Genomic DNA, 21,401 nt, shown 5'->3' on the forward strand with positions numbered 1-21,401 from the left:
GGTCACTTGTGGCAGGTTTGTTACAGATTTTGTATATGAGATTCAGAAGCCCATTCGCACATGGCAGAAATAAATCTGCACATACAGTTAGGTCCATATATATTTGGACAGACAACATTTTTCTAATTTTGGTTCTAGACATTACCACAATGAATTTTAAACAAAGCAATTCAGATGCAGTTGAAGTTCAGACTTTCAGCTTTCATTTGAGGGTATCCACATTAAAATTGGATGAAGGGTTTAGGAGTTTCAGCTCCTTAACATGTGGCACCCTGTTTTTAAAGGGACCAAAAGTAATTGGACGGATTAAATAATTGTAAATAAACTGCTCATTTCTAGTACTTGGTTGAAAACCCTTTGTTGGCAATGACTGCCTGAAGTCTTGAACTCATGGACATCACCAGACGCTGTGTTTCCTCCTTTTTGATGCTCTGCCAGGCCTTCACTGCGGTGGTTTTCTGTTGCTGTTTGTTTGTGGGCCTTTCTGTCTGAAATTTAGTCTTTAACAAGTGAAATGCATGCTCAATTGGCTTGAGATCAGGTGACTAACTTGGCCATTCAAGAATATTCCACTTCTTTGCTTTAATAAACTCCTGGGTTGCTTTGGCTTTATGTTTTGGGTCATTGTCCATGTGTAGTATGAAACGAAGACCAATCAGTTTGGCTGCATTTGGCTGGATTAGTGACCCAGTGCCCCTGGCAGCCATGCATGCCCAAGCCATCACACTGCCTCCGCCGTGTTTTACAGATGATGCGGTATGCTTTGGATCATGAACTATACCACGCCTTTGCCATACTTTTCTCTTTCCATCATTCTGGTAGAGGTTGATCTTGGTTTCATCTGTCCAAAGAATGTTCTTCCAGAACTGTGCTGGCTTTTTTAGATTTTTTTTTTTTAGCAAAGTCCAGTCTAGCCTTTTGATTCTTGATGCTTATGAGTGGCTTGCACCGTGCAGTGAACCCTCTGTATTTACTTTCATGCAGTCTTCTCTTTATGGTAGATTTGGATATTGATATGCCTACCTCCTGGAGAGTGTTGTTCACTTGGTTGGCTGTTGTGAAGGGGTTTCTCTTCACCATGGGAGACTATTCTGCGATCATCCACTGTTGTCTTCCGTGGGCGCCCAGGTCTTTTTGCATTGATGAGTTCACCAGTGCTTTCTTTCTTTCTGAGGATGCACCAAACTGTAGATTTTGCCACTCCTAATGTTGCAGCGATTTCTCGGATGGGTTTTTCTGTTTTTGCAGCTTAAGGATGGCTTGTTTCACCTGCATGGAGAGCTCCTTTGACTGCATGTTTCCTTCACAGCAAAACCTTCCACATGCAAGCACCACACCTCAAATCAACTCCAGGCCTTTTATCTGTTTAATTGAGAATGACATAATGAAGGGATTGCCCACACCTGTCCATGAAATAGCCTTGGAGTCAATTGTCCAATTACTTTTGGTCCCTTTAAAAACAGGGTGCCACATGTTAAGGAGCTTAAACTCCTAAACCCTTCATCCAATTTTAATGTGGATACCCTCAAATGAAAGCTGAAAGTCTGAACTTCAGCTGCATCTGAATTGTTTTGTTTAAAATTCATTGTGGTAATGTCTAGAACCAAAATTAGAAAAATGTTGTCTCTGTCCAAATATATATGGACCTAACTGTATTTTAGGGTATGTCATGGATTTCCAAATCAACATGTGGCTGATTTCTTGCAGATTTCATGTAGACTGGTAGTCTGGCTCCTTAGTTTTTTGCCCATTAGGACATTTGGTGTAGCAACTTTTCTCTATGGGTGGAACAATTACTGAGGCAACTAATCTAGGCCTAGCTGCTAATCTACTTATTGGGATGACTGTATGGGTGCTGCAGGAACTGTCGCGCCCATGTAGAGCAGCGCATCGCAGTGCCCAATATCAGATTAGTTGGAAAACAGATGCCAGTCACACATTGGAACAGCCACGACCACTCTAGCGAATCCTGATTGAAGCCATTGTCGTATGAGTCAGTTATGTTGCTAAAGTAACTTAAAGGGGCTCTGTCAGCACGGAATGACTGTTCAAGACAAATACAAGTACTCGGGGCTTCATGGCAGGACCAATCATTTATATACATCTTACCACCTGCTTGGTTTCCCTCTATCTCTGCCCTTTTCTATCTTTATGAAAACAGTTGTCAATCAAAGAGAAGGTGTAGATAGAGGGGAAAACAAGCAGGCAGGAAGGTGTACTTAAAGAAAATCGGTCAGCAGGTTTTTTGCTACCTCATCTGAGAGCAGCCTGATGTAGGCAAAAAAAAGCTGAATCCAACGATGTGTCACTTAAATTACTATGAGCCGTTCTGACACAATCAGAGCTTTTTGATTTAGCAATGAAACAGAGCTGATAAAGCTAACCTCCCCAAACCAGGCTCTCTATGTACAGTGTCTATAGACAGTGAGCTGCCTATCATAAGAAGGGGTGTAGCCAGACCAGGAGGCACATCTGCTGGGTTACAGCAATCAGATGCTCCAAGTTCTAAAACAATAATTTCAGGCAAACAAAACCACAGAGCTTGATAAGAAAAGCATTGCTGAAATATGTTTTAACCCCTACAGCATGTGGTCTTCAGCTTATATAGCGAAAACCCACTGACAGACTCCCTTTAAGGGTATGTGCACACGCTGCGGATTCTGCTGCAGATCCGCAGCGGTTTTGGCTCTGTGGGTCCGCAGCAGATTCTGCTGCGTTGTACAGTACCTTTATTTCCTATGGAAAAAAAAAACGCAGTGCACATGCTGCGGATTTTTCCGCGCGGATTTGCTGTGGGTTACAATCCGCAGCATGTCAATTCTTTGTGCGGTTTCCACTGCGGTTTCACACCTTATCATTATGAGGTGTGAAACCGCAGGGCAACACCGCAGGCTAATCCGCTTGTCCTGCGGATTTTCCAACAAAATCCGCACAAACCTAAAAACTACGTGTGCACTTACACTAAATATTTGGCCCCGCCATGATGCACAGAGCGGTGGGTCTTAATTTGAACGATCATTCTGTGCTGACAGGGATCCCTTAAGTGCACCGTCGTCCTGCTTGTGTTTCATCTATCTCTGCATCCTACCCCCTACTTTGATCAACAGCTCTGACTTTATAGTGGGAGAGAAGGGCGGAGATAGATAGAAAACAAGTAAGTGGCAAGCAGTGGGTGCACTGAGCGCCTGTACTTGGTTTGAACAGCCATTCTGTGCTGACAGTTCCTCTATAAAGTTAACATAAAACATGACATTAAAAGGAAATTTAATATATGATAGAATATTAACATCATAGAAAATCTCTCATTCCAGGCGCAGACATTCCTGTGTTTACCATAAGTTCCTATTCTATAAATTCTTATCTAGTGACACAGAAAAAAATAAATATCTTAGTACCGTGTTAGCCAGTAAACAGAAAAATATTAAAATTTGAGAGTCCTCAGTAGTTGATACCTTTTAATGGCTAACTGAAAAGAAGGTAACCAATTGCAAACTTTCGAGACTACTCAGGTCTCTTCATCAGGCATAGAATGACACAAAATCTAAAGAATCACATATTTACACACAACGGAGCACAGGAATAATGCAATAGATAATACAAGTAATGTGAAGCAGAACTATCAATATGGAAGAGGGATAAACAGTTGTGGCTGTAAATAATTGAACAGATCATAAATAAGGAGTGTGAAAGTTTTATTGTCCTGTGCTTGAGGTCTGGTCCATGATTGTGATGCCCACAAATGGTCTAAGCAGCACATTCCTTAGTTGATAAAAAAAAAAAAAATACATAAATCAATGCAACACATTCATTCCTGCATTGAGTGTGTCAAAGGTTGTCAAGTTTGTACTCCAAAATTTTTCTGCCTCCCTGAGATTTGAAGTTACCTTTTAAAGGGGATCTGGCACCCCATTTTAGCCCTATCATCTGCTGGCACCGCCATCAGGGGCTTATCTACAGCATTCTGTAATGCTGTAGATAAGCTCCCGATGTAACCTGAAAGATAAGAAAAACACACATTAGATTATACTCCTGGGGGGCGGAGTCTGGTGCGGTGGGTGTTGCGGTCCGGTCCAGCGCCTCCCATCTTCATACTATGATGTCCTCCTTCTTGCTTCTCCCTCGGCTCCTGCGCAGGTGTGCTTTATCTGCCCTGTTGAGGGCAGAGTAAAGTACTGCAGTGCGCAGGCATCGGGAAAGGTCAGAGAGGTCCTGCGCACTGCAGTACTCTTCTCTGCCCTCAACAGGGCAGATAAAGTACGCGAGCCGAGGGAGACGCGAGCAGGAGGGCATCATCGTATGAAGATGGGAGGGGACGGCGACACCCATCGGACCGGACCGAACGCCGGGGTGAGTATAATCTAACTTTTTTTTTTTTCCTTATCTTTCAGGTTACATTGGGGTCTTATCTACAGCATTACAGAATGCTGCAGATAAGCCCCTGATGGCTGTGACCGCAGCTGATAGGGCTAAAATGGGGTGACAGATTCCCTTTAATACAACTAATTTCATGTCCATGATGCGGTGATCAGGGATACAAAAATGTTTGGCAACAGGTAGAGCTATTCTTTTCGCTTTTATTGCATCGTGATGAGTATTCATCTTTCTTGTTCGTTTTAGCCCAGTCTCCCCTACATACAGATCCCCAGTTGGACATTTGGTACATATAATTAAGTACACCACATTAGATGTGATGCAGCTGAAAGTACCTGGGATCTTGTACTCCTGATGTGAGTTGGGGATCTTTATCTTGTCCGTGCCGCGGTCATTATAAATGGACAGGTTTTGTATTTTTTCTGGTTGCAGGGAAAGGTTCCTGTAGCTGTTGGAGAGGACAGGTAGCTTCTGACAATGATGTTTTTTATATTTGGAGGCTGCCTAAAACACAGACGTGGAGGTCTGGAAATTTAAATTATCTGGTATCTTTTTGTAATAAAGGTTGTAGTTTCCATGCAGTTCATCTTCTTGGTACTAATTTTGTATTTTAGGTGACTACTAGAGGCACCTGGTTGCTTGTATTAAAACCTAACTTCAAATATCAGAGAGGCAGAAAAATTTAGACATACAAACTTATGACAAGCTTTGACTCCGTGCAGGAATGAATATGTCACATAGATTTACCGTATTTTTCGTACTATAAGATGCATCGGATCATAAGACACACCTAGGTTTTAGAGGAGTAAATTAGAAGAAAAAAACTGAAGCAAAAAAATGTGGTCAATTCTGCACTAATATCCCCTATCCTGGTATATATGGCCCCCTCATCCCTATCCTGGTATGCTTGGCCCCCTCATCCCCATCCTGGTATGCATGAACCCCTCATCCCTGTTCTGGTATATATGGCCCCCTCATCCCCATCCTGGTATATATGGCCCCCTCATCCCCATCCTGGTATGCATGGCCCCCTCATCCCCATCCTGGTATGCATGACCCCCTCATCCCTGTTCTGGTATATATGGCCCCCTCATCCCTATCCTGGTATATATGGCCCCCTCATCCCCATCCTGGTATGCATGGCCCCCTCATCCCCATCCTGGTATGCATGGCCCCCTCATCCCCATCCTGGTATGCATGGCCCCCTCATCCCTATCCTGGTATGCATGGCCCCCTCATCCCTATCCTGGTATGCATGGCCCCCTCATCCCTATCCTGGTATGCATGGCCCCCCTCATCCCTATCCTGGTATGCATGGCCCCCTCATCCCCATCCTGGTATGCATGGCCCCCTCATCCCTATCCTGGTATGCATGGCCCCCTCATCCCTATCCTGGTATGCATGGCCCCCTCATCCCTATCCTGGTATGCATGGCCCCCTCATCCCTATCCTGGTATGCATGGCCTACATCAGAAAAACATAAGTGTAATTGGTTTATGTTTTTTTTTATCTTCCTGCGCTCTCTTGCAACATCTTGTTCTGATGCCAACAGCTGATTTATGCTTGTAAGCAGTGTATGGCCGGGATGTCATGCGCTGCTTATAAGCCAAGGACAGCTGCCATAATACTCACTGCTCTGCACGCCGGGACTATGTGCGTGCAAATTCATTGCTCTTTAATAGCGGACACAGTGTTGGCCGCAGCTGCCGGCTTCCTGCAGCTGCCGGGCGTTCACATATGCCCACTACTAAAGGGAATGATTATTCCCTGCCTTCCTCACCCATGGGCGTGAAATGAATTGAATTTTCAGTTCTCCTTAGCAGCGGGCACAGGAGTTAGCCGCACCCGCCGCTTCCTGCCTCCTGTGACCCGCTCTGCTGCTCCCACTCCACAGTCAGAGGAGGTACATCTGGACTATAAGGCGCACCCCCCATTTTTCTCCACATTTTTGGAGGAAAAAAGTGCGTCTTGTAGTCCAAACAAACTACTGGATATCTTTCTGTATCAGCTAAGGAATGTGCTCCTCAGACCGTTTGGGGGCATCACAATCATGGACCAGACCTCCATCACAGGGCAATAAAACTTTCACACGCCTTACCTATGAACTGTTCCAATGTTTACAGCCACAAGGGTTTATCCCTGTCCCATAATGATAGCTCTGCTTCATGTCACTTGTTTTATTCCTGTGCTGTGTTGTGTATAGATATGTGTGACTCTTCAGCTATTTGCCTGATGAGACCTGAGTAGTCTGGAAAACTTGCAATTTATCTTTTCAGTTAGCCATTAAAAGGATCAGTCACCAAGGACTCACATTGTAATATTTTTCGATCTTCTGACACATCAGACACCCTTTAAAACATGGTATTGATGAGGGTCTGGGCACAGAGACTCCAACCAATGAAGGGGTGTAATGTCCTCAATGTTATTTTGAGCATCACCTAAGGCAGTATACGTGACCCCAGACGCTAATTGTATTCATAGACTAACTGGATCACATGTACGCCTAAATAAAATAAATCTGTTCTTTTTCTGTATTTGATACATTGGGACTTAATAATTGTAATCTCATACAATGATAAATGCTGTTTGTAATAAGTAATTTGGTGCCCAGATGAGGAGACGTGGCAGCGCACACATGCCGTCCTCCAGTGAGCGCTTTATATTAATATACATACTCTTAAAATCTGATACTCCTCTTCACCAGCAATCCTGTGCTGGAAACTCCTAGCAACAGGTGATGTCATCACTGGCCTCATCTGACTGGCTGAACGGATCCAGCCAATCAGCGAAGGCCAGAATTCCCAGCTATGCCAAACAATGTGCTGTCGCTGCAGTTCATTGCAGCCCATGACTTTGTCTGGTGCAGTACTTAGCATCCTTCTCCCTGGACCCTGCCATGTGTGGATGAGAAATAAAGCCTCGTGCTAAAAGAACTTCGAGATGTAGCTTCTTGCAGGTTTATAAATCTAGAGTTTAGTATTGCACACTTTCATATTTTATTCTAGAATGAGAGCGGCGTTCTGCTGTATTTTTCCATAGCATGAATGGGCGGTTTCTTCTTTCTTTTAGATTGAAGAAGAGTTGGCAGCCCTTCAGAAGGAGCGCAGCGAGAGGATCAAGCATTTATTTGAACGCCAAGAAAGAGAAATTGAAACCTTCGATATGGAAAGTTTACGGATGGGCTTTGGAAATCTGGTGACGTTAGAATATCCCAAGGAGGACTATAGATGAGAGAGGCCAGTTTTTGCCATTTAAATAAAAGAACAATAATATTATTAACAATGACAGCAAGGAGAACCTGCAAAACGTACATTCCCCATTTTAACGGGCGTGCTCTCTCTCTCTCTTCTCTCTCTCCCTCCCTTTCTCTCTTTCTCTCTCCTCCTCTCTGTCTCTATCTATCTCTGACGTCCGTCGGACACTAGTGCCTGTAATTCTTTTTACTCACCAGGGTGCCTCTGGGCAAATCTGAGCACGGAGCAAGCTCCCTGGCATACCTCTCAAGTGTCCCTGATTGTCACTCAAATTTTCAATCCATCAGAACATTGGTGCTTGTTATACAAACCGAAGATTCAAACAGCGGGAAGGAGTCTTGAAGTAACAGTTGTGTTTTGTGTCGAAACTCTTCCTTTATTCATAACCCCTTTTGTGGAAAGAGATAACTTGATTATTCAAAGTTTTGTCCATGATGTTCCTTGGGGAAGCTGGTGAGCGGTATGTGCTTTTTATCTCAGTGTGAGGATGGAGAGGTATGTATTTCCGATGCCTCTGGTGGAGGGCTTGTGAGGGTTATGTGTCTATTAGCCTGCATTTGGACGAAGGTGAGCGGTGTGAGTCCCTGGTGTCATTGAGGGGTGAAAGCTATGTGTTCACAGTTCCTCTGCTGGGACTCGCCTACGTGTCCCGCAGGACAGTGAAAAGTCCTACTTTGTGGAAGATGGCTGGCCACAATATCAATCGGTTTCATAACTCATGATGCACAACAGTTGTAAAAGTCGTGTGATTAACCCCTTCAGCCCTGAGCCAGTTTAGTGGTGGTGTTTCTAAGTAAGATCTGGTTATTATGACTTTTACTTTTGAGTGGGGGTCATTCTTGGCACTTTCAGAAGTTTGGTTACCAAGAAGACGCCTCTTATGCTGGGTCGGCATCCAGTGAAGACGAACCTTCCAATCTTCTAAAGTGCCTCACACTTCAAAACTAAAACTCAGGGATGAAGAGATTAATTTATTAATGTTCAGTAACACATTTGAGAGACTAGAGAGAAAAGAGGAGAAAACCATAATGACGAGCCAACAAAAATGGGAATAGCTGTTGGTTTCTGCAAACATTTTGTTCTGTTAAAGTACAAGCAAAAAAAAAAAAAAAAAAAATATATATATATATATATATATATATATATGTATATATGTATATTTCTAGATGTATAATTATTATATACACAATTTAATACATAAAAGAGAGAGAGAAGCATAAAACTGCAGCCTTAAGGTTACTGCTGCTGCGTTAAACATTGTTGTTTTTTTGGTATTTGTTCGTCAGGAATAAAAAAAGAAGAGATTTTATTAAACTATTGAGGTTTGATACATTTTACAGAAACCAATCATGTTGTATATATATATAGACATATTGTTGGGGGGGAGAAGCAGAACTGGGGTGGGGTTGTTTGGGCAGATGGGGTGGGTAGAATGTCTTGTGAAAATATATAATTTTTTTTTTTTTTTCTTTCTTTTTACATTTTTTTTTTTTTTTCTTTATTTTTTTTTTTTTATATTATTTTGAAGACTTTTGCTGGCAGGAGCAGAAATTGACTTTGAATTTTCAATGCACTTTTGGCTCTAAATCAGCAGTACTTTCTACTCCAGTCCTGGTTTTCTTATATGTATATACCAGATGTATTCTTTACTGACATAAGGCAGCTGGGAAATTAAGACCAAAATATACACTATTTACTCAAAGGCTTTGGTACTTTATTGTGCCAAAGGATAACTTTTGCTAAACCTTTGCAATATATTGCTAATGTAATACCAGGATGTAAAAGAAAAAAAAATGTTTTATTTACACTGTGTATCTGGTAATACAGCAGTTTGAACATTGGTAACAAAAATGATTGTATTTTCCATCCCTCTCCTCCAATGGCTGTAATAGGTTGTATTAAAGTGTCCTTGCCCGAGCACAGTCAGTTCATGTGCCTAGGTATAGACACGACACTTATAAAACTGGACTTGAAAAGAGTACTCAAGGCGAAGGTTTGCAAATTTTTCCTTCCCTAGTCCTGATTTAGACGTATTAACACCTCATTTTAAAATATTAAACTGTGAATAGTAATGCCTCTACAGTAACATTTTTTTTTTTATATATATTTATATATATACACTCCCTATTCCCTCCTTTTTTTTTTTTTTTGGATCTGTAGTTTGGAAGGAATCACATGATCTGTTTGAGAGCATTTGTTCAATACTACTTTTTGGCCCACCCTAAATTTTATTTAAATTCAAAGTTGCGAGGATAAGAGGGATGGATGTTTAAATTTTCAAATTATATAAATATATATATATATACATGTATATTATGTATATATGTGTTTTTGTTTTTTTTTTCCCTCCTATTTTTTTTCTTTTCTATTTTGGGAAGGGGCATTAAAATTGAATAGACGATGGCTGTGATGTACTGAGTCAGTGTTTCCTCAAAGAGCAACGTTTTAAGGCATTCATAAAAATAAATAAAAATACAAAAAAAATAAATAAATAAAGCATCTTCTATAGAGAAAATATTTTTGAAGATGGAAAGTATGTAAAGAAAATGCTGTTAGACAATTAATGTATTGTACTTGTTCCAAAATATTATTAAAAAAAGAAAACCGGGAAAAAAGAAAAAAAAACTTTGTGAAGTAGTCTCAGTCAATAAAATTTAATGTTATGGGGTTTTTTCCCCCTCAAATTTATTTTTTTTTTTCTAAGGCGTCCCTGTCCCTGTCACTGCCATTGAGAGTGGCATACACACAGCTTTACCCTGTTTCAGTTGTTCTGATTACTAATGGTTTCTTCAGTTACTCTGGCTTAGTACATCTTGGTCCTCATGAATTAAAGGGAAGACGTCCTCTGGAATTGACATTTTTGGTACATTATCAATTCAGTTAGGAATTCATAGAATCGTCTGTTCTTTATGGATATATGTAACTGTATGTTCACAAAGACACATTTTTTGGCCACACTGCACCTGTCACATAAAAAGTGTACAATTCTGAAACTCCTGATTAGTCGAATTTCATTTTGTGTTTTTCTTCTTTTCTGACTATTTGCTTTGCGTTCATAGAATGAATTTATTAGCAGAATATTTTATACGGAAATTTGACCATTATATTGATGATGATGATGATGATTTTTGGACACCAAAGCCAGTATCTGATAAAAAGAAAAAAAAAATCCATATTGTTTTCATCATTTTGAGTGCATCCTTGTAATGATGAGAAACCTGAATTTGCGGTCAAGCATATACAATATTTTACAGTATTTAGTTTTTTGGGAATTGGCACAATGATACACAAATAAACCTGAAAATTGATACAGATGGATTTATTATTTGTGCTAAATGAAATGTTTAGAAAAAATATTGGGAATTTCTGGACCAACCTAAAAACAATTGGTGGTGTTTTTGTGTACGATGTATTAACTAAGCCTGGGAATTGTAAGTGCAATATTTATACAGATCTAGTGATGAGCGAGTATACTCGTTGCTCCGGTTTCCCGAGCATGCTTGGGTGTCCTCCGAGTATTTGGCGTGCTCGGAGATTTAGTTTTCATCGCCTCAGCTGCATGATTTGCGACTGCTGGACAGGCTGAATACATGTGTGGAATGCCTGATTGTTAGGGCATTCCCACATGTATTCAGCCTGTCTACAAGTCGCAAATCATGCAGCTGAGACGCCGAAATCTAAATCTCCGAGCACGCCAAAATACTCGGAGGCCACCCGAGCAACAATGCTACTCGCCCATCACTATACAGATCTTCTAGAAGCTGGAATAGAAATGTAAAACCAGGACTGGGTACGTAAATCTAATAGTATGGCGTTGAATCCGCTTTCTGCGGTGCATGATTTCGTGCACTTCTAGAACACATCCACACCTTTCCTGTGCTCATTTGGGCCCCACTCTCTTTGTAACAAAAAGAAATCGAACAAACCTTTGTGGCTGCAGGCTTTTTACCTTTTCCCGAGCAGCTCTAAATAGTTCATTGCTTTATATGAATAATGGTACTGTAATTTTGTTGCTGCTATTGGGACATATGACTAGTGATGCAGCAGTGCTTTTTCTCTATAGCAAAGGAACAGTATCATTTTGGCGACCAAACCTGTTCTGAAGTTAAAGGTGCTAACAGTGTGTGGAATGGGGCGGAAGAATGATTGTTTTGCTCTTTAGAAGTACACAGATGGCAGTGGGTAGACCGTTGTGCCCTCTTCTGTTTTACGTCAAAGGACTTTGTGCCGTGTAGTGGTCAAAAGACTTTACTGTTACATGCAATGTTAAACCCTGAAGCATACCCTTCAATGCCGAAGGTTTCTCCTTTTTTTTTTTCTTTGTGTGGCAGTAAAGCATTCTCATAAGCTCTTTGAGTGTCTTTGGCAGTCCATTATTTCCAGTGATCTCTGTACGTATGGTGATTGAATGGATTGCCATCTACTGATGCATTTACTAGAATGTAGCCCACCCTTGTTTCTTACTCCAAAAGAATCACCGAAGATGCAAAATTCTTGAAACATTTATTAGAAATCTGAAACTAGTACTTCTGTTTTCCGGTAATTGATGCACTCCAATGTTTGTGTGCGTGTGTTTAGTGTGTGCGTTTTACCATTGTTTTACGTTGTCATTATTATGCAGTGTGTTAGGAGCTCTGCCTCCATGGGTAGATGTGATATCACTGCCTAAAGACCAAACTCGCAAGTACTACGGAGTAAAATGAAGGAGCTTTTAATTGTGCTTTTATTAGGTGTCTTCTTGCACTTGTTCTGAAGAAGTTGTACTGCTGTATTTTGCTGTGAAGTTGTTGTGTACATGAAGTACCTTATAAGGTGGCTTTGTGGGATATAATGGACTGATGCCTCGCTCTGTTTTTGTATATGCTGTACATGTTCTCTCATTACACACCTCTGCAGCAGTGCTGAAAGTAGTGTTCCGGGGGTGTGATGGTGCTTATTGTGTGTATTGGTCTGCAGCCTCAAAAATTCTAGAAGCAAAAACCTGTTTCATTTTTATGCTTCTGGCAGAGCCTCATTGTGCAGGTTTCTACAGCTCAGCATAAAGACTTTTTTTTTTTTCCTTTGAATTGGCCAGAGAGTGGACTCTGAATAAGCACAGCCCATTCAAAGCAATGCTCTGCTCCACTGGTTTTGCTGCTGTAACAGTTGTTAAGCAGAGGGTGTGTGCACACAGCATCCCAGCGCCCACAGTCCCACTAGCACAAAAACCACACAGGGACCGTGGCCAAAAATCATGTATTTTCTGTATAGAATGAATTTAAGGAGAGATTTTACATATTTTCTTATTGTATTTTAACAGCTGTTATTCAGATCAGAAAATTAACCTTTATCTCTCTCCCTCTTTTGTTTATTATTTGTATATATTTTTTTTTTAATTATTTTTATTATTTATGTAATTATTATACTTCCTTTTTGTTTTTGTTTTTCAAGCGGGACGAGGGATTCTTTTCCAGTTCAGTATTTAAAGATGGGAAATCTTAAGGCAATCAGCCCGATTCTTTTTTTGATATTTTTTTTTTTTCCTCTGCCCTGTCCCCTCCTGTCTTTTTTGGTCTTTTAAATATTACATTATCCACGTTTTCAAGCTGTGTATTTTCTTACAATAAAAAGAAAACGTTTAAAAAAAATCGATGAAAGAAAACAAAGGCTTTTAATTCTTTTTTGCATGCACTTTAAAAGAAAGGGGGGGGGGGAAGGAAAAAAAGAAAATGCGTTTCAGGTCCTTGGTGGGGGCGGGGGAGCAGGTGTGACTCACTGTCGGAGATATTTTAGTATATTTGTAAATAAAAAAATGTTCATCACCTGCCTGTCTCATGATTTGTAATGAGGGTCTCCTTTGTAAGCCATTTTTGTGCCATTCAGAAACAAAGATTCTAGGTTTCAGAGAGAATGGTTGTGCCATAAAAATGTCCTTCATTTTCAGTATTATTTTAGAACCAATTTCTGCTACGTTGTCCCTGAAGGTAAGTCCTAAGTTATCCGCAGCTTTGCACAGAAGAGGAGTCTGCAGCCTGGATCCAAACCACACCATCCAACCTGCTACAGAAGAGATTGGTAGGGTAAGAAAGAATTAATCTTTTTGCTAGTTAAACTGTTTTACATTAAGTTAAAACTGACTTTGTCACACACCACACTGTTGCTAAAACCTGCCGTGGTCACATGAAGATTAACACTGTACTGTATATTCACACTAGTAGAACAATTCTTTATAAGGCTATGTTTTCTTCCATTTCTAAGTGGTCCTTTACAAATAAAAGAAAAAATGGATGGCTAATTAATGGATCTGTTTTCCATATACTTCAATAATTAAAAAAAAAAACACTAGTTTTTTTAAGAAGAGTCAAAAAGAATGTCTGCACGACTTTTTACCAAAAGAATGCTGCTGAATATGTTCTAACTCATCATAACTTGAGATGTGAACATAGCTTAAATCGGCTGCATTTACAAAAAAAAAAAAAAATTTTCGACTAAAAATCATTCACGTTTACAGCCAGAATTCATCAGTCTAAAGCAGTGATGGCGAACCTTTTTGAGACCGTGCTCAAACTACAATCCAAAACCCACTTATTGATCGCAAAGTGCCAACGTTGCAATTTTAACCTGAATACTGAGATTTTCGTTTAGAAAAACTACTACATTGGTGCACTATAGACTCTATAATGGTAAAGAGCGCTGCACACTAAGCCTAAGATACTAGCCACTGATTGCAGTGGAGGTCTGTTCTTGAGAATGGAGGGGATTTTTAATCAAAAGTAAAATTTATCAAAGCGATCAACTTATGGATTTATATTGGAATAATCTAGTATGTTATGTAAGAGCAGTGAAAAGCATATGGCCCAATGGCCTAATTTAAATATGTAATAGGGACAAAAAACTTTGAATAAAACAGATAATGAAGTATGGTGCAAACAAGTGATACCCCTACAGTGAATTCCTCCACACGCACAGTATGATGACCCTACTGTACCCTCCCCCAATCACCCCAACAAAGAATGGTGACCACATAACTGCATGATTCTCAGACTGTAATCCCCACACATTCCTCCATACAGTATAATGGGCACAAAAAGTGCTCCATACAATGTAATTGGCCCGTCAGAGTCCGCCATGCAGTGTCATATGGCCCCATATAAAAAATACTCGCCTCTGCTTGTTCCCCCACTGCTCCGGACTCTTCTTATATAACACAGTCCTACATGCAGGTACACGCGCAACCTCTTCAACACTACCCCAACTCTCCTCTGCACGTGCGTCTCAGCTACAACAGTCACCCTCCTCAGTGCTGGCAGAGGAGAGTAGCGGTAGTGCTGAGAAGATGGCATGCGTTCCCACCGGGAAAGCTCTGTGGTGCCGCAGGTTCGCCACTAATGGTTTAAAGTAAAACAATCATCAAAAATAACCTATTGTTTAAAAAGGTATTCGTAAGTTCTTAAATTGCTTTAAATAATTGGCGTGCTAAGCAATTGACTTGCTATTTCTACCTGCTGTCATTCTCCACAAATACTTTCTGTGGAGACCCTTCTTTTCCCGCTCTTGCAACATCCCCAGACCGTAAAGAAATGCAAGAGGGTATTTATATGTAGAACCGTTCACTTTGCATGGTTCCGTGAGACACAACACTTACCGAGCCTAAATACCAGATGCAGCAGCTTCCAAGAATAAATATCAGGATAGGAAGTAGTTTCTGTGCTCTCCGGAGTACAGCACAAATATTGATAATAGAATTATAGGTTTGTCATACATAAACCATTATAGGCATACATGGTTTAAATACAGAAAAAAATGTAAAAAAGGGCACCAAGTGCAAAGGATGGGGTATGTACAGTCACATGTGTAAATATCGTGTATATACCGTATTTTGCGGTTTATAACGCGCACCCCAAATTTTCATGAGAAAAATAGAGGGAAAAAAACTTTTTTTGTAATAAAATGGTAGTGCTTCTTACAGTCCATGCGTATTATTGCTTACCGGGGGTGGTAACTGCGGTGAGGCAGGTTTGCTGCTGGCGGAGGCAGGATTGGGGCTATGCTGCGGACCCCAGACTGGGAGAAAGGGGTGGTTCGGATGTGCGACGCTGCGGGTGTTCGGTGGTGCAGAGGCGCCGCCGACATTTTGTGGAAACCCGGAGCCTCAGTGTTTCCATGGTTTACTTTGCGGTGGACTCTGGGGGAAATGGATTCTGGGGGCGGCGCATGCGCATAGATGAAGATCTTGGCGCCGAGATCTCATCTCCCGAGATCTTGGTGCTGAGATCTCCATCTGTGCATGCGCTGCCCCCGGCAGCCAATTTTCCCAGAGTCCTCTGCAATGTAAACCATGGTAGTGCGGGGGGTCTCGGGCTTCCACAAAATGTCAGCGGAGCCCCCATACCACCGAACACCTGCAGTGTCGCACCTCCAAACACCCCCTCATCCTAGCCTGCGGCTTGCAGCAACGTGCCACTCTTGCCTCCTCCAGCAGCGACCCTGGTATATTTGAATTATAAGACTCTCCTCCATTTTCACCCCAAATTTGGGGGAAATAAAGTGCGTCTTATAATCCGAAAAATATGGTAGTTATAAAGTTTAAAACGTATGGATTTCTTGTTCTTGCATAAAAAAAAAAAATTAGCAAGTAACTGCACAATTGGTGGAGAAAGGTTGAACTTGATGGACTTAGGTCTTTTTTCAACCTATGTAACATAACTTTATACACAGTATTTAATGTCACATAGGTTTATAAGATCTAGGTCTATCAAGTTTGCCTGTAATTGTTTGTATGGTTGTCCTGAAGGAGTCAGTGGACTCTGAAACGCATTGACAATAAACCTACAATTCTATTAATATTTGTGGTGTTCTGGAGAGCGCAGAAACTGCTTCCTATCCTGCCATTTAACAACACCAGACCACAGCTTTCAGAGTAGTCTAATCATGGCTTTCCATATGCAAAGCTGTGTGCTTGTACAATGCCTTATCATTGTGTTAAACATAGTAATAGCAGTGTAGACTGCACAACAAACCATTGGTAGCTGAATGTTCCACCGCATAACTTATGCAGACCTTTATAGTTCTACTAATACTAGAGCTTTTCTCTACACCAGGGGTGGGGAATTAATTTTTCCAAGGGGCCATATTAAAGACTGTTGCGGAGGGCCGAACTTAATCCTGCTCATGTTATATCAATTTTTATCATTTAAAGGGATCAGTCAAATCATAGAATGTTAGAGCTGGAAAGAACCTCAAGGGTCATTGTGTTCAACCCCCTGCTCAATGCAGGATTCACTAAACCATCTCAGGCAAATGTCTGTTCAGCCTCTGTTTGAAGCCTTCCATTGAAGGAGAACGCGCCACCTCTCGTGGCAGCCTGTTCCACTCATTAATCACCTTTGCTATCAAAAAGTTTTCTAATATCTAATCTGTATCTTCTCTCTTTCAGTTTCATTCCATTGCTTCTTGTGTTTCAATCTGCAAATGACAGTGATCCCTCTACACTGTGACATCCTTTCAGACATTTGTAGACCGATATTAAGTCTCCTATTAGCCTTCTTTTTTGCAAGCTAAGCATTCCCACATCCTTTACCGTTCCTCGTAGGACATACTTTGCAGTTCGCTCACCATCCTGGTAGCTCTTCTCTGAACTTGCTTCAGTTTTTCAATGTCTATTTTAAAATGTGGTGCTCAGAACTGAGGCCTGATAAAGGAGGAGTGGAGGGGGATAATTGCTTCACGTGATCTAGACTGTTTCTCTCAATACATCCTAGAACTGTTTGCCTTTTTTGCTGCTGCATCACACTGTTGACTCGTGTAGTCTGTGATCTATTAGTATACCCAAGTATTTTTCATACTTGCTGTTGCTTAGTTCTATTCCTCCCATTCTATAGATGTAATTTTCGGGGAGGGGGATTTGCCCAGATGTAGAATTTTGCATTTCTCTGTTAAATACCATTCTATTAGTTAATGTCTCTTATTCAAGCTTATCTAGATTCTTCTCAATCCTTTTTGTCTTCTCTAATGTAGCTGTAACCCTGACTTCCTCTTCATGTTCAATTTGCACGAAGGTGGGGGCAGTGTCTCCAGCACCCCTTTAATATTGAGCAGAATTAAGTCTGGTGATTCACTGCTACTGTTAATGCGTGTAAAGTGTTGTTCCCTACAGTAGCTAATAAAAAATGTACTGCTCATATAATGTTTATGTAAAGTAGCAAATCATTTTGTTCTTGTTCAGCCTTTGTACCTTAATCAACAGCTCACAACACAATATGGTGTCCCCATATATATTTCCACATGGTGTTGACGCAGTATATTCCCACCCAGCCCTGCTAAATATGTCCCCACAAAGCTCACGTGGTATGACCCCACAGAGCTCCACCCACCCCCGGAATGTGGATACCAGTTAAAGCAAGACACTAGACTGAACAGCCACATTGTGAGGTACACCACTGAATCCAGCCCTTTGGCTGCCCTGGTCTGTGGGCTGCATTGGAACAGCCAACGTGCCATGTGGCCCACAGTTTGCACTTTACCGACGTCTACTCCACCCCATAACTGTCATTCATGGAGAATCTGCCCTGATAGGAACCAGGCAGTAAAGAAACTGCACTGCTCAGCTGCTCAAGAGACAATTTGAGAATTCCCCATTGAATCAGGTTTTCGTGTTGCGTGTACTTTAAAAAAAAAAAAAAAAAAAGTGCTATTTTTGTCACGAAAAATTGGTAATGCATGAGCTTCAGGAACTTGAGGCTGGAAAAAAAAAAGGTGGGTAAAAATCCTTGCTGCCAGTGGTCCATAGATAAGCAGGAGACCAGAATAGTTGAAATGTTTATTAGTAGTGATGAGCGAGTATACTCGTTGCTTGGGTATTCCCGTGCATGCTCAGGTGATCTGAGTATTTTGGCATGCTCAGAGATTTAGTGTTTGTCGATGCAGCTGCATGACTTGCGGCTGCTAGACAGTCTGAATACATGTGAGGAATGCCTGTTTGTTAGGAATTACACACATGTATTCAGGCTGGCTAGCAGCCGCAAATCATATAGCTGTGTCCACAAACACTAAATCTCCGAGCACACCAAAATACTCGGAGATCACCCGAGCATGCTCACTCATCACTATTACGCAACTCGTTTTGAAGTGGACAAACATCTGTCCTTTCAGGAAGAGTTTTCAGTAGACTCGTTATTAGAGGTAGGATTACAATGAGGGGTAATGCCTCTATACACAGTTGATAACCTGGGATCATCTGTTCAAAATAAGTGATGTCACACATTAACTTGTTCCTGCTTTTTTTTTTAATAGTGATTTTTGCACAGGCTCATTAGATGCTTCAATACAAAACATGAGGTCAGGGTCTGATCATTGTGGTTAATGTACATGTGCTGTTAACAGAACGTTGGTGTGAAAATTGCAAGATTTATAGCTATTGCAAGATTTCTAAAGTTGTGGTATGGAAAAATAACCTTGCCCCCCAAAAATTGGTCATTTTCTGATGATAGTCTAACTGTACAAATTACATGGGTTTTTGTATGTGTCCAGCTTGTGTTTTTATTTAATTACCAAGGTTCCAAGTGAATAAGCTTAGCTTGAAGGGAACCTGTCATGCAAAAAAAAAAAAAATGCTATTATCCTGCAGATACACTGTTAATCTGCTGGTTATTAGCGTTCTGAAACTGTCCGGTGCCTGTACTAAGAGATCTGCTGACGGAAGGATATGAACTTTATTCCACCCAGTAGCCTTGGACTTTCAGTCATAGGGGGTGGCACCTGCACTGATTCTTCCTTCACTTGGTGCATAGAGAGCCGCTGCTGTAACACCCCGGCACTGACTGACAGCCAGCTCAGCATTTTGTTTTGGAAGACATGAGATGAAAATTGGTTGAGCAGTTTAAGCCAACTAAAGTGGATAAGGGAAAAAGAGGAGTACAAGTCCAATCTTATAAAAATAATAAGCAAAGTTTATTAAACATATAATACTGACAATTACATAAATGACAGAAAATATATAAAGGATCAGATAAGTATCTGCTGCTTGTTAGTCCTAAAAATTAACAAAATAAAGTGCTTAGTGCCTGTAACAAATATGGGCCATATTTGAGGGATATGAAGGTAAAAGAGATCCTAACAGGTGCGCATCCTGAAAAAATCACTATCCCAAGCCATAGTGCTTACCCATACTGAACTTAGCCAAGGACCACAAGCAGCGCCGCCACCGACGCGCGTTTCGCCTCTTTTTCAAGGTGCCGTACTGTGTTGTGTGAGGGGCCAAGTTATATATCCTGTTTCCAGGTGCTCCAATCAAGCGGCGCATGTGTCCGGTGTCCTGCCCCGGAAGCTGCATCACCACTGGCGACAGCGCGGCGCCGCGTCTCAGACGACGTCGGTATGACGTCACTGACCCGCAGACGCCACTGATGCGCCTCAGCAATGCTCCATGGGCACACACCGCAGACATGCGCACTGGAGCCAACTCTCTAGGTGATACATCCAAGAAAGGGAAATGGGTTCTAGATATAACAGATTACACAAAGTGGATATATATAAATGAATCCAAAAAATTAATGAATATTAGCTCATAACAACTATATCATTAATAATAGTGAAAAATAAAAAATCTATATAAAATATATAATCCCATTATAATGGACATTAATGTGATTATACCATCAACTATGTACTCCTTTTATATATAAAGGAGAGATGGTGCATGTGAATTACTTCAAAAAAGGTGCACACATAAATGTGATTATACTATCAACTATGTATTCCTTTTATATACACAGGAGAGATGGTGCATATGAAATGCTTCAAAAAAGTGCACACATAATACATGTGACATATATAATGATACACCAACGTGAATAAAAATATTTATCTTTTTTTCTTTATTATTCATCTTTTTTCTTCTTTTTCTTGTTAAATAAAAATAGTCCCATAAGCCAAACTTGATATGATGTTCTTGAGCCAGGATATAACACCAAAGGTCCCTCCAGATATTCCCCACTAAACGTCCTAGAAATTACGGTGTTCCATGAGATAACTAAAGGGAAACAAACCAATACAGTAAACATACAAACATATGTTAAAAATTAGAGGTTACATCACGTGTAGTACCACATATGTGGTCTATTATGCAGTTTGCCCGTGTGGGCTAATATATGTTGGATTAACTACACGCGAACTACGCGTTCGCATAAGAGAACATGTTAGAGATATAATGGCGGCACGTGAAGTGGAGGATATTAATGCTCTCAAACCTATTCCGAGACACTTTCGGTTGAAACATAAATGTGATCCGAGTGGACTCCAAGCTTGGGGTATTGACAGGATCCGTGCGGGAATAAGGGGGGGTGACACCAAACGTGTGTTAGCTCAAAGGGAATGCCGGTGGATCACAGTTCTTGATACCATCACACCGGCTGGACTCAATGAGCAGTTGAGTTTTAGCTCATATTTGTAATTTTTGTGTTGTGATATGGTTTTGTTTTTATTATATATGTTTGTATGTTTACTGTATTGGTTTGTTTCCCTTTAGTTATCTCATGGAACACCGTAATTTCTAGGACGTTTAGTGGGGAATATCTGTAGGGACCTTTGGTGTTATATCCTGGCTCAAGAACATCATATCAAGTTTGGCTTATGGGACTATTTTTATTTAACAAGAAAAAGAAGAAAAAAGATGAATAATAAAAAAGAAAAAAAAATAAATATTTTTATTCACGTTGGTGTATCATTATATATGTCACATGTATTATGTGTGCACTTTTTTGAAGCATTTCATATGCACCATCTCTCCTGTGTATATAA

General features: G+C 40.8%; 1 protein-coding gene across 5 annotated transcripts in view; it reads left to right on the forward strand.

The window, feature by feature from the left end:
• TAOK3 (TAO kinase 3) overlaps positions 1-10,933 on the forward strand; it is a 285,404-nt gene extending 274,471 nt beyond the window's left edge. For all 5 annotated transcript variants that reach the window (XM_073559574.1, XM_073559568.1, XM_073559579.1 and 2 more), the window contains one exon: positions 7,441-10,933. In XM_073559574.1, coding sequence (XP_073415675.1) covers positions 7,441-7,602 — 162 coding nt within the window. In that variant the 3' untranslated portion in view covers positions 7,603-10,933. The remainder of the gene's footprint in view (positions 1-7,440) is intronic.
• Positions 10,934-21,401: the final 10,468 nt, after the last annotated feature.

This window comes from Dendrobates tinctorius, unplaced genomic scaffold (genome assembly GCF_039654945.1).
Source record: "Dendrobates tinctorius isolate UK_male_01 unplaced genomic scaffold, ASM3965494v1 ptg000003l, whole genome shotgun sequence".
Taxonomy (NCBI): domain Eukaryota; kingdom Metazoa; phylum Chordata; class Amphibia; order Anura; family Dendrobatidae; genus Dendrobates; species Dendrobates tinctorius.